Source organism: Perognathus longimembris, chromosome 9 (genome assembly GCF_023159225.1).
Source record: "Perognathus longimembris pacificus isolate PPM17 chromosome 9, ASM2315922v1, whole genome shotgun sequence".
NCBI lineage: Eukaryota > Metazoa > Chordata > Mammalia > Rodentia > Heteromyidae > Perognathus > Perognathus longimembris.
In genome coordinates this window covers 63,407,181-63,421,021 of record NC_063169.1, presented here as the reverse complement: position 1 = coordinate 63,421,021, position 13,841 = coordinate 63,407,181, and the positions used below count along the sequence as shown (strand labels likewise).

Sequence of the window (13,841 nt, the reverse complement as noted above, 5' to 3'; positions counted from 1 at the left end):
GTGTCATCCAAATACATTAGGTGCACTGCTTTTTTAAAGAAACCTCATCAGTTCCACACATGACCATCATCTGGGAACTTTAATCCTGATCTGGGCAGTGTTCTCAGGTCTCCGTGTCAGCAATGCGTACCTGCATCGAGGTTAGGAGGAGGCAGAAGAGGCTGAGCCTTTGATGAGTGTGCAGGTAACACTGTCTCTGAGCCCCAGAGGGGGCATACAATAAATGCATGAAAACACCCCCATTTACCTTCATCTGATGATTACACATTGCATGCCTGTATTGAAATGGCACAATGTAACCCAGAAACAGGTATAATTACTATGTGTCAAATAAAAGCGCGTATCAAAAAACAATTTTTAGAAGTCTGCCCATGGTTATGAGAAATAATTTGTCTTATAAAGCTCCAAATCAAAAAAGAAGAAGAAGAAGAAGATAGGCCATCACTGTTAATGATCCACCCAAGTTTCCCACTCAGGAAGTGCAATCTGGAGGGATTCTTCATAGTGTCCAAGTGTTAGCAAATGAAGCAACAGGTGCTTTTGGTGCTGAACATTTGTGCAGGGCTGGAACCTATGAGGTCCTTTTCTTCCCTTGATTCAGCCATACTAAGTCATCAAAGGATATACTTGTACACTGATTAAATTTCAACTCTGTAAGAAATTTGTGATGTAGAGCTCTACATATGTCCCATCTGTTACTCCATCTCCTCCGGGGAAATCAGTGTTCAGTGAAGACGTTTTAACTGGTCTTGTGGGTGCCTGTCTTGCCCCACTGCGATATCACTGAGGCAGGCACAGGTCACAAAATGATGCTGGTGTAAATGGATCAGTCTTTCAAGACATGTGATGATCTCATAGTCAGGAAGCGCAAGAGTGGTCATGTTCAAGCCCAGCATATGGGAAATTACCTCCCTGAAGTCCACCAGCTGCAACAACAAACAGAAACATGTTAATGGGGAGAGAAACACATGCCAGCTACTGCTGAGTGGAATTCAGCAACAAAAAGAAAAAGCTAAGCCTGGTGCTGGTGGCTCACGTCTGTCATCCTAGCTACTCAGGAGGCTGAGATTTGAGGATCATGGTTCAAAGCCAGCCTGGGCAGGAAAGTCTGTGAGACTCATCACTAATAAATTACAAAAAAAAAAAAGGCATAAGTAGAACTGTGGCTCAAGTGGCAGAGTGCTAGCCTTGAGGAAAAGAAACTTGGTGACAGCACCCAGGCCCTGAGTTCAAGCCTCAGGACCCCCCAAAAAAGAAAAAGAAAGGGAAGGAGGGAGGGAAGGGGGAGAAAGAAAAGAAGAAAGGTGGAAGGGAGGGAGGGAGGGAGGGAGGGAGGGAAGGAAGGAAGGAAGGAAGGAAGGAAGGAAGGAAGGAAGGAAGGAAGGAAGGAAGGAAGGAAGGAAGGAAGGAAGGAAACGGAACGATCTAATTTGTATGAGTTAAGGAATGACTTACTCAAATAAGTAACCTTAGTTCTCTGGCTTATAAAATAAGTGGGTTTGAGCCAGGTGCTGGTGGCTCATGCCTGCAAGCACAGTTAACTCAGGAGGCTGAGATCTAAGGATCATGGTTTGAAGCCAGCCAAGGAAGAAAAGCCAACATGACCCTTATCTCCAATTAACTATCAAAAATAGCCAGAAATACTATGGCTCCATAGGTAGAGCACTAGCCTGGAGAAAAAAAAAAAAACCCTCAGGGACAGCGTGCAGACCTTTAGTTCAGGCCTGGGATTGGCACCAAATAAATAAATAATGAAATAATAAAGTAATAGTAAAACATGAACTTGTCTGCTAAAATCCCTCCAGCTTTGGTACATTCATAATCAGTTTTCTGATGAGCCAGCTGATGGTGGAGAGTTTGCTACGGAGTCAAGATCCCCAGTTAACTCATCTTAACTCAGCTGGGCACCACTCGGTGGTCATGCCGGTAATTGTAGCTACTCAGGAGGCCAAGAATTGAGGATCAAGGCAGAAAGACAGCCTGGGATGAAATGTCCAAGAGGCTCTTATCTCCAATTACCCAGCAAAAAAGCCAGAAGTGTAGGTGAGACTCGAGTAAAGCACCAGCCAGAGAAAGAGAGGGAAGGAGTGACATGGTTCAGAAAGAAATGTACTCATTACCTGACTTATGTAGCTGTAACTCCTCTGTACATCACCTCTACAATAACAACAAGACATATTTCAAATATGTCTTGATTTAAAAAAAAAATCAAGTGCATAAGGCCCTGAGTTCAAGTCCCAGTCACAGCATACAATTAACATAAACAAAAACAAGCATAACGGAGATTCTGACCACACTAAAACTTCATGTTTTTCATTTCCAGGGTGGGACTTACCTGTCATGAAACTGAGAACAAGTGAAAGAAGACTGTGTGTGCTTGCATGCTACACAGCATGCGTGGCACGTGCGTTAGTAGGGGGGTGGTAAATTGTAAGCATTTCTTCCTTGGGATTGTAATGGAAGACTAAACTTCGGAAACTAGCAGAAGAACAAATGGGAAGAAAGTCGATGAAAACAGGAGGCCTGGTAGATTATCAAGAAGTCACGCCACACAGCGTGCTTCCTCACAGATTATGACCTTGCACTGACCTTGGACTACTATTTGCCCATCAAGAAAAGCGAAGCTGGGCTGGAGATATAGCCTAGTGGCAAGAGTGCCTGCCTCGGATACACGAGGCCCTAGGTTCGATTCCCCAGCACCACATATACAGAAAACGGCCAGAAGCGGCGCTGTGGCTCAAGTGGCAGAGTGCTAGCCTTGAGCGGGAAGAAGCCAGGGACAGTGCTCAGGCCCTGAGTCCAAGGCCCAGGACTGGCCAAAAAAAAAAGAAAAGCGAAGCTGCTAGGCACCCAGTGGCTCACACCTGTAATCCTAGCTACTCAGAAGGCTGAGATCTGAGGATCGTGGTTCAAAGCCAGCCCTGACAGACAAACCTGAGAAACTCTGGTCTCCAATTAACCACCAAAACACTGCAAGTAGAGACATGGCTTAAGTGACAGAGTGCCAGCCTTGAGGGAAAGAGCTAAGGAAAAACACAAGACCCCGAGTTCAAGCCCCAGTACCAGCATACACACAAGCACACACACACACGACTATCTAGACAGCACCTGAGTACAAGTACCTCTCATTTTAGGAAAGGTAGAATTCATCCTGAGATGGAGTAATAACAGGAAAATGTCATCCAAGTAGGCCCAGACCACACTCCTCACTGGAGTTCCCAACTCCTCAACATCACCTTCCCGTGCTGAGTCCACTTTCAGAAATACAGTGTTCTCTTCACATTATGACACTGGAATGCTAGTGTCCGCCCCCCAAAATAGACAGAAGATAGATAGATAGATAGATAGATAGATAGATAGATAGATAGATAGATAGATAGATAGAGGATAAATAAATGAAAGAAGATAGATAGAAGATAGATACATAGATACATAGATGACAGACAGACAGACAGACAGACATAAACATCACCCATGGGATATAATCACCCATGGGGTCAGGAGGTGGGGCTTTGGGAGTTCATTGGGTCTTGATGACATCATGATGGGAGTTAATTAGGTTTCACAACATCATGATGGTTGAGTCCCCCTGAGAGTTAGCACCCTTACAAAAGGCCCAGAGAGCTGTTCTGTTCCTTCTGCCACGTGAAGACCTCAAGAGAAAACACCATCTGCCCCCCATTTTGACCTTGACCTTTTCCATCCCTGGAACTATGAGAATTCACTGTCTGGCTGAACCCCTCCCTAGTTTTAGCACTCTCTTCTAGCATCAAAACAGATTAAGGGGCCAGTCAGGTCCCTCAGATGTAGATGTTGCCCTCAAACTTTCCCACCCTTTTAAATGTGGCCCCAAACTCGTCATTCCTGAGATGTTTCCTTTCTGAGAACATGTGCTGTGATGGTTTGGCTTTCTCCAACTCTGCCTGACACATGAGTCAAAGCAGAGGCAGCCAAATAGAAAGAAAAAAAAAAGTCCTAGGACCAGAGTCCACTCTCTGCCCTTTTGAGCTTCAGAGAGAGAGTGACATGAAAGCCAAGGCAAGGGAGGTCAGGCTGCCCGCGACATATTTCTTTATGTCTGACCTGATGTGCTCACCAGATAAAAGGCTCCTCCTTGCAGCCAGCCAGCCAATGAGGCTGTTCTTTTTTTTACGGCTTCCATCTGGGTTTGGTTGACCATGAAGTCTGGGTGCCACTGTGTGAGAGTGGTGACTGTTTCCTGCAACTGATCTGTGCGGGAGATAAGCTTTCTCCCCTGACATACAACTCCTGCTTAATGTTAAATGAGAAGAGCTGAGGTTATGCAAACGCCAGAGCCATCACCAAACACAATAAAAATCCTCACCACAGCTAGAATCTGGTTTCTCACTGGTGTTTCACGGCTTAGACAGAATAGCTTTTTCTTTCTTACCACATGCCGTACAAATGTGAGTTCTTTTCCTCAGAGCAACTTAGATTGCAAAACACACACACACACACACACACACACACACACACACACACACAGACCAAACAGCTCACTAGTGGGCAAATACGTTGAAATACTATACAAAGCTTTACAGATTGTTTTTAAAGAGCTGTATGAATAATATTCTCTTTGGCACAACATACACTAAGGTTTGGAAATTTACAGGGAAGGTTAGCCTAGCTCTGACACAGTCATGAAGCAGTCCATATTTTTAAATACACGAACAATAGTCAAGCTTGTAAACTGTCCTGTCCTTTTCCAAATAAGATTTCCCCACCAGACTTGTACCCACCTGCTTTTCTCTCTTCATGGCTTCTTCCAAAGATTTTTTGAGGGTCTTCACTTCACTGGTTACCACTTCTATCATGGTTCTTGATCTTTCCTTATCCTCCCGGGCCTCATGTTCCAGAGAATCCAGTTCTGACTTGACAGACGTTAACTGCTTCTCTACTTTCTCCTTCACCTTCTCTAGCTTGTTTCTGGATTTATTTAAGTCTTCAATGGTTTTGGTCTGCTCCAAAGTTTTAATCTAAGAAACCAAGAGAATGCTGATCATTTCTCTTATATAATTAATTTAGTAAAGCTGTGTAAAGAAGACAAACCAGAAGCCACACAATTTTTCTGTGAATAACGAGTTTGAATTCATCCTAGCCAGCTATACAGATGTGGCTAAACACTGTAAGGTAGAAAGGACATGATTGGAGACAGCTCCAGCTGATAAACAGCATAGGAGAATACCCTTAGTTGAAAAATCAAGGAGGTAAAACTGTGGAGAGCAATTTTTTGAGCAATTTTATTTCTCTGGAGGAGGGGGGGGGATACTAAAATCAAGTACCCAGGTCAGGTGGGACACACTTGTAACCTCAGCTATTTGGGGGAGAAATGGGAGGATTGTGGTCCAGGATCAACCCAGGTAAAAGCACAAGCTCTTATCTGAAAAAGCAAACCAAAAGCAGCAGGTCTAGGAACATGGCTCAAACGGTAGAGTACTGGCTGAGTGGCATGGCCCTGAGTTTCATCCCTAGCACCCACAAAAGTAAAACAAAATATAAGCCTAAGGTCTTCAAGAAACTTGTACCACTTATGGGTCCTCATCTTTTCTTTGTAAGTAGTAGAAAGAGCAAAATGTCTCAGCATCTAATGGTGGAGCCCAGGGAAGTCCCTCTTAATTAACATCCTCTCAGGAAGGCCTGGTTGCTGTGAGGAAAATCGAGACCCCACAGTTATTCAGAAATCTCCTGACTGCACTGAGGGGTGTGGGAGATGGAGGTGGCTGCTACCTACATTCCACTGCAGGGGAGCGGGAGGGGCGGTCCTCCCCCTCCGGAGTTATTCCAGGACCTTGGAGCCAAAACACAAGAAGATCCTGGAAGATGGGGCATGTTTCCTGTGTTAGCGCATTGTTAAAGATTGTACCAGAGATGCTCCCAAAAGAACTCAAGTAAAAAAGGAATGACATTCTGACATAGACTACAACGTGGAAACACCTTGCAAACATTACGCTGCGTGAAATAAGCCAGACACCGAAGGGCAGATGCTGAGTAGGCAGCAATGTGGGACCAAGCTAATCCACAGAGACACACAGAAGCCCAGCGCAGAAGTCACCAGAGGACGGGCACGGACACGGGCTTTCAATTGGGAATAATGGGAAAGTTCTGGAACTAGACGGCGTGATAGTTGTAAACATGTGAATGAATTTAATGCCGCTGAATTGTGTATGGAATAATGGCTAAAATGGGGAACTTTATGTTATTTTTATTTCATCACAATAAAATTTAAGCAGTTTTGTATGGACATAGTGTGTGTGTGTGTGTGTGTGTGTGTGTGTGTGTGTGTGTGTGTGTTTGCTGGTACCGGTGCTTTAACTCGGAGACTCAAACTCTCGCTTGCCTTTTTCTGTTCAAGGCTAGAACACTGCCACTTGATCCACATTTCCACTTCTGACTTTCTACTGGTTAATTAGAGATAAGAGTCTCATGGGCTTTCCTGCCCCGGCTGGCTCCAAACCTCCACCCTCCCATCTCAGCTTCTTTAGTATCTAGGATTACAGGTACCGGGCTACCAATACTAGACTGACACCAAATATTTTTAAATAACCATTTAAAATAACTATAAAAGATCCACATGGATGGCTACAGTAAAAATGACAGGTAATATAGCAAATGTTGAAGCTCTAGCACCTGCCAGAACAGAAGACACAAGAACGGGGAGCCACACACTTGCCTTAAGCTCACTGGTGTCAGCTAGTTTGGCCTTGAGCTCCGTGTTAGACTCCCGACTCATGCTCAGCTCCTTCTGCATCCTCTCCACCTTCTTCTCCAACTTCTTAATGGTGAGATGGGCCTCGTCTCTCTCCATGGCCAAGGCCATTTGTGCATGCCTCTCCCCCTCCAGCTGGGCTATTTTCTGCCGGAGGAGGCTCAGATGCAGTTCCTTGCTCTCCAGTCTTTCTTTCTGAGTCTTCAGCTGGTTTGATAGACATTTTTTTAAATAATAATAATAATTGAACAGTCAGTAAATATAAATGAATTAACCCAGATAATGTTGATTTCCATCTACACTTCAATAAGGCTAATTTGCAAACCCTCAAAAAAGGTCAGTGGATTCTTATCGCTGATTGCGTTGTGTGTTTCTTCTTCTTTTTTTTTACATAAATTCACATTTCTTCCAAGAATTAATTTTGGAGCTGCAAAGCATGGGACAAAAGAATCCCAGAAAATGTGTGAAGAAGTCAGCTCTCCACAGCTGCTTCTCGCCAACATTTTGTGCTGCATAATAAAAATGAAAGGTCTCTTTTAAGGCTAATAAAATAGGCTCATCAAGAGAAGAATTCAATAAGACAGAGACAAAGTCCTCTCTGTTCCTCAATGGCCACAATACCTGCACTAATGTTTTCTGAAACAAGATAGAGTATAAAATAAGTACTGCCAACCTGGGTGGCAAATCTGAACCCTCAGAACAAGGCTGAGTGGAACCCGGTATGAAAATTGATATCTTTTTACAGTAAGATGTACCAAGGAGACTTTTAAGGAAGCCTTGTTTACACATTTAAGCCCAAGATCTGACAAACAGACTTGGAGATTTTCCCCCTCCCCCCAGGGGTCTTTGTTATAGACTTGACTGCTAAGCTACACCAACCAAGCAGGGAACAAGGAAGGCCGAAAGCTCAATCACATGGCCAATCAAACTGATGCAGGAAATGAATGATTGTGAGAAAATGACTAGGAAATAAACTATCCTCCTGAGAAATGCCTGTCACTCACTTATGCATGAGAGAGAAAGTGTCTTAAGGATGGATACATATACATATACATATACATCATATACACATATACATATACATCATATACATATATATATATATGAAACTACAATGGCCAGGGCCCTCATGGCTATGTGGCCCTCATGAGGGCCACATCTACACCCCCGCCCCCACCAACCCTCCCATCGTCACAGAGTATAGAAGCCTGACTTCGTTATAAAAGAAAGGCTCTCAAATGCTGCCAACGAAGAATGTTGGATATAGTGACACACACCTGTGATCCCAGCTAATAGGAAAAGTGCAACGTATTTAATCCAGACACCTCTGTCATCTGTTATGAACGAGGAAACAGGAAGGGGGTTGGTGCTGAACCTCACTTCTTCCCCCGTTATCCACTGTGCTTGTGGAGTGGGCGAAGGCAAGGGGGCTTCATGAAATGCCACCTCGGCTTTCTCGTCCGGCAGTGGCATCTGTGCCCACACCAGCAACCCCCTTCTGCAAGCCCTTCTAATATTCCTCTACCGCTGTCTTCCTCAGGCTTTGTATTTGGGGGAAGGGAGGGGTACTCGAGTTTGAACCCAGCCTCAAGCTTTCTAGGCAAGTCCTCCGTCACTTGAGCCATGACCCCATCCCTTTTCTGCTGTAGCTCATTTTGCAGGTTAGGTCTCACACTTTTGCCTAGGCTAGCCTCAGACTGTGGTTCTCCTACCTCCACTTCCTATGTCACTAGAGTTAGAGGCAGGTACCCCCCATACCCAGCACCCTTGAGTGTCTCCAACGCAAATTTCACTCCAGTACAAATTTACTCTAGAAAGTTCTATAAATGAGTGATTTTAATACTTATACATTCCTAAAGAAGGAAGAGTATTAAGGAAATCAGTTACTGGAGGAGAAACTTGGAAATAATCGTAGCTCAATTTAATTTCCCTGGTATTATTTCTCCAGGATGGGTTTGCCTGGCAGGCTGATAAGGAAAACTCAACAGTGTCAAAATGGACTGTTACAGGTATGAAAACAAAACAAGGGGGCGGGGGATATGGCCTAGTGGCAAAAGGGCTTGCCTCGTATACTTGAAGCCCTGAGTTCGATTCCCCAGCACCACATATACAGAAAATAGCCAGAAGTGGCGCTGTGACTCAAGTGGCAGAGTGCTAGCCTTGAGCAAAAAGAAGCCAGGGACAGTGCTCAGGCCCTGAATCCAAGCCCCAGGACTGACAAAAAAAAAACAAGGAAACCTGTTTGGGACACTATCTCTCGGATGGAAGGATACAGAGAGGGAGTGAAATTGATTAGAATTAGTATTCGCATTATTAGAATTAATATTATACATGTATAGAGATGTAACAGTAAAATCTTCCCCCACATATGATTCATATATGCCAACTAAAAATATATCTCCAGATATATTTCCAGATATACATAGTTCAAAAATGCTTTTTACTAAAAATTAACCATCCCTTGGGATATGTGTCACTTCTATTTTAATGTGAAGGAACAGACAGGTATATAATTTGTCCAAGGTCACACAGCTTGGTAAAGGCAAATCTGGAGCCCAGATGTGACTCATTACATAGCCTCTACACAAGAATTCAGCCATACAATTTTCTCCTATTATAATAACTATTATAAGAACACATCTGTGCTTTCCTTTTTCCTTCTCAAATACCATTAATTATATAACTAATAATTACATTTTATCCCTTTCATCCATTTATTCATTCATTTGGTCTAAGCTGTTTCTAACTCTGCCTTCCAGAGAATGAAAAGTGAGTCTTTCTCTTTCTACTTTCTATGTAATAGAGATAATAAGTGCAAAACACTGCTAGACACACATCCCCCTTGTTCCTCTTCCACCAAAGAAGTGGTAGCTACATTGCTAGCTTCCCTTGCAGCTAGCTTTGACCATCACCAAGACCATATTATGACCAAGGTCACAAAGCAATTGCTGAACACCTTCATCAAAAAGTAGACTTTGTATAAATGTTTTGGTTTTTGTGTTGGTACTAGGGCCTCAGCACTGTCCCTGAGCTTTTATGTTCAAGGGTAGTACTCTACCTATTGAATCACAGCTCCATTTCTGACTTTTGGGTAGTTAATTGAAGGTAAGAATCTCACAGATTTTCCTGCCCATTCCAGCTGGTTTTGAACCTCAAATCCTCAGCTCTCAGTCTCCTCAATGGCTAGGATTACAGGTGTGAGCCACCAGTGCCTGGACTATGCATGTGCTTTTGCATCCCTCTTCATCAACCCCTTCTTGTCCATCCTTCTGCATGAACACAGATGTAATGGTTCTAGGCACCATTCTGATCTATGATTTGATCTATGACCATAAGGATCATGCTTGGGATAGCCCTAATGGAGACACACATAGCAACTCTTTATACCTGAAATCAAAACTCAAATTCTAACTATGTGCTTAGGTATTTCTTAGCCACTTTGGTAAATAGGGTGAGGATAAGTCATTTTCCAATACTTAAAGAGCTTTTCAGAAATCTCTTCCTCAACACTACTACATTCCAATAGCCCCACCTTCCTCTGTAAATTGTGGGCGATAGTCTTGTTCTCGATGATGGCGTTGCTCTCGAGGCCAGCCAGCTGCTCTGCACGAGCTAAGACGACCTCCAGTCGCATGCCGAAGCCAAGTTCAGCAACCATCTGGCTCAATTTCATTTTCTCTGAAAGCTGGTCCAGAAATTTAAGATACTAAACCCAGGAACAAAAATGAAAATGGGACACAAGAATAATGTTAATGTGTGACCTCACAATGCTGTTCTCTTTCTCTTAAGATGACCAGTGGTGCTCTTTGAACCTAGCTGGACTCTAATCCAAATATTTGGTAATGAATTCCTAAACCACCCTACAATATCTTGTCTTTCCTTATCCCAGTCAGTTATATCAATGTTTAGTTTAACATTATGCAGCCTTCTGAATCCCAACAGAGGATAAATTTGGCTATATCTCTAATGTTGCTGCTTCAACATGAGGCTGAAGCAACTGTGCCCATCCCGGGCTGACCCAGCCCCTGGGCCCCACCCAGCCCTGAGCCATTAGGGGTTTCTCCACACCAAAAAGGGCCAGGGCCTCAAAGCTGGAAACTGGAAGCCGAACCAGTTGCCACTTACATCGTCCTGTGCCCTACTGATGACTCCAAAATCAATGTTCTCCATAAACACTGGATTGGAACAACCTTGTGGAGTTGTTTGTTTTTTTTAAGATGCCTTAGAAAACATTTTTATACTTATTTATTGTCTAGAAAACATTTTAAGTCCTCAGTGCATCAAAGTTAAGTGAGCAAATCATCTAAAAACATGAAAGAAGTCACACACACACACACACACACACGTGCATGCTTTACTGGGTTTTGAGTCCAAGGCCTTAAGTTTACTAGGCAGACACTCTATCATTTGAGCTACGCCTCCAACCCTTTTTGCTTTAGTTATTTTGGTTTGTTTTAGTCTGTCAAATAGTTTTTATTGAAAATTATAAGGTTTGTGAATCCAACAAAAATGGTTTGTGAGAACATAAACGGAAGAATTGAAGTGTCCTATTCTGTTATATTTGATTAGTTTAAGACAGCTCATTTCTTCAAATTTATCTGTGATAATATGATTTGCATTCAGTTTTCACTGTTGAGTACTTGGAAGAATTGTATAATTTGTTTTATTAGCTCATGATTATTTCCCAGCTGCTGGTTAGAAGACAGTTACCTGAACTTCTTCAAACTCACTCCAGTACACAGGAAAGGTTCTTAGAGGCTGCATCTGAGAGGATAAGAAGCTACTTTCCTGTGTGTTCCTTTCATATTCATTTTAAAGCATACATGAATCCAGTGGGTTAAAACTCTGTCATACTACTGTATTAATGGAAAGATAATGTGTGCATTTGGCATCATTATTTTGTTATTAAAAGGGTCGTAAATTTATGTCCAGGCCAGCTTGGACTACTATTCTCCTGTCTATGCTTCACAAGTCTTAGTGCCTACTACCACTCTCAGCTCTTATCAGTTGAGAGGGAAATCTCACTAACCCTTTCCCCAGATTGGCCTTGAACTGCAACTCTGATCTCCACATTTGGAGCAACTAAGCTTACAGGTGTGAACCATCATACCTGGTTTCAAAGTTTATTATCTATCTAAAGTTACAAAAACGATCTAAGCATCGTCCTACACTTGATTGCTATAGCTTATCTGGCCAGACTCAGAGAATAATGTTTATTAACTACTTGCAGGATGAGTAAATCAGTCAAAATGAGTTTACTGTGTCCTAATCGCATGTTTTGGGTTTCTATCTTTGAAATTTCCTCCTGATTGAAATAACTTCTCATCCACCTGGCATTTTCAGGCAATTAAATTTCAAATAAGTATAATTTTCTGCTGCCCAAGTGCGCCACTTTAAAGCTTAGAACTCTCTATAGTTTAGTCATCAGGAAGAAATTCTCTTTAAGTGTATATTTTCCAATTTCGTTAAATGGCATACATATAAATGCAATTTAATCTCTTTTTAACAAGTCACTGGAAATATACTAGTATATTGTTAGGCAGGTGCTCCTATCACTTCTGAGCTACATCCATAGCCCTGGAGTACCGCATTGTACTGTGTCACCACAGCCCAGGAGTACCACGTTGTTCTGTGTGACCACAGCCCAGGAGTACTGCACTGTACTATGTCACCATAGGTTGTTTTGCCGCTGCATCACCAGGCCATCACTTGGTTGCAGTATGGCAGGTTCCCTTTCTTGGAAAGTAACCTAACGATCATCGCTTGTATTTACAGAAGAGTGGTCTCTTTCCCGAAAAGGTAGGAAGTTCTGTTTTCTATGTCTCCCAGAGACTCATTTATTTCAAGTGAAAAATCAAAGAAGCTGGAAGGGCCTCACATGAGACCAAGATAAGACCCACAGAGGAACGGTCTCTTTTGAGGATCTCAACTGCTCCTTAGCAGATACTTGTTAGTGTTAGGGAAGCAAAGGAACACTGCACGTTCTACTCATTTGAGTCACAGTTTCGCGTGGATAAGGAAGGTGAACTCTCGCATGCTGTGTGGTGCTAGCCTTGACTACCTGTGCCCCTCAGCCCTGCACAGCTGTCCTTTCCAGTCACACGTGCTATCACGTATTTGCAGTGATCTGCACAACCTTTACCATGGATAGAATCCTCTTAGACAATTTGCTTTCATACATAGCTCGGAGTTATTGTGGCATAATCCCAATTGAAGTTAATCACTCATTTTTATGGAGAGGAAGGAAGCGAACCCGATCTACCTGACTTGCTTGCCTTTGATATAATTCTTCTATAATTCAGATGATACTTGTTTGACTCTCATACTAGGACAGAAGTCTTCGCTATCTTCAGGAAGCTAAGGCTAGACAGAGTGAGGCAGGCTCAAGGACAGAGAGCTAGGTCGCTAGGGAAGGCTTCGAGAGGCAGCAATTTTCCAGCTACGTCCTGAAGAAAGGGTTATCCCAGCTGAAGGTGAGGATGTTTTCCCAGAGAGAACAGCTGCAGGCAAACTGATGTGCAATGAGGCATACGGAGTGTTGTTCCAAATTTGAGCGGCTGCTTTGGGGCTCAGGTATCACCACACAGCCTGCCAGGATCCCACTCATCCACAAAGGCTTCTAAGTTTCCTCTTTTGGTTGGAGAGATGGCCAGGGAGGATTTCCAGGGAGAGAAGTCGTGGCAGGGAGAACTGGCCTGACGTGGAACGGAAGGCCATGGAAAAAGAACCTCTAACTTGCTGGTACTGGTAGCTCATGCCTATTATTCTAGTTACTCAGGAGGCTGAAATCTGAGGACCAACTTTTGGAGACAGCCTGGGAGGACAAATCTACAAGATTCCCATCTCCAGTTAACCAGCAAAAAGCCAGAAGTGGACATGGGACTTGAGTTGTCGTAGAGGGCCATGTCAAGTGAGAGCTTGAAGGCCTGACTTCAATCTCCAGTACTGGCAAACAAAACCTGTGTCACACATCACCACTGACCTCCCCATATTCAAATCTTTATGGGGACCCCTTCTCTCCTCTCATCATACTCTCCCCTCTAGGCAATTGACACACTACAGTCATGCATAGCTTAGTGATGGAGATGGGTTGAAAGAACCGCAGCAGGTACAA

The 13,841-nt window shown here is 43.3% G+C and overlaps 1 protein-coding gene across 1 annotated transcript in view; it reads right to left on the bottom strand.

The window, feature by feature from the left end:
- Positions 1-200: 200 nt before the first annotated feature.
- Ccdc170 (coiled-coil domain containing 170) overlaps positions 201-13,841 on the bottom strand; it is a 56,557-nt gene continuing 42,916 nt past the window's right edge. Inside the window, exons 8-11 of the mRNA XM_048354294.1 lie at positions 10,260-10,433; positions 6,692-6,934; positions 4,761-4,997; positions 201-926 (exon numbers count right to left, since the gene is read on the bottom strand). Coding sequence (XP_048210251.1) covers positions 726-926; positions 4,761-4,997; positions 6,692-6,934; positions 10,260-10,433 — 855 coding nt within the window. The 3' untranslated portion in view covers positions 201-725. The remainder of the gene's footprint in view (positions 927-4,760; positions 4,998-6,691; positions 6,935-10,259; positions 10,434-13,841) is intronic.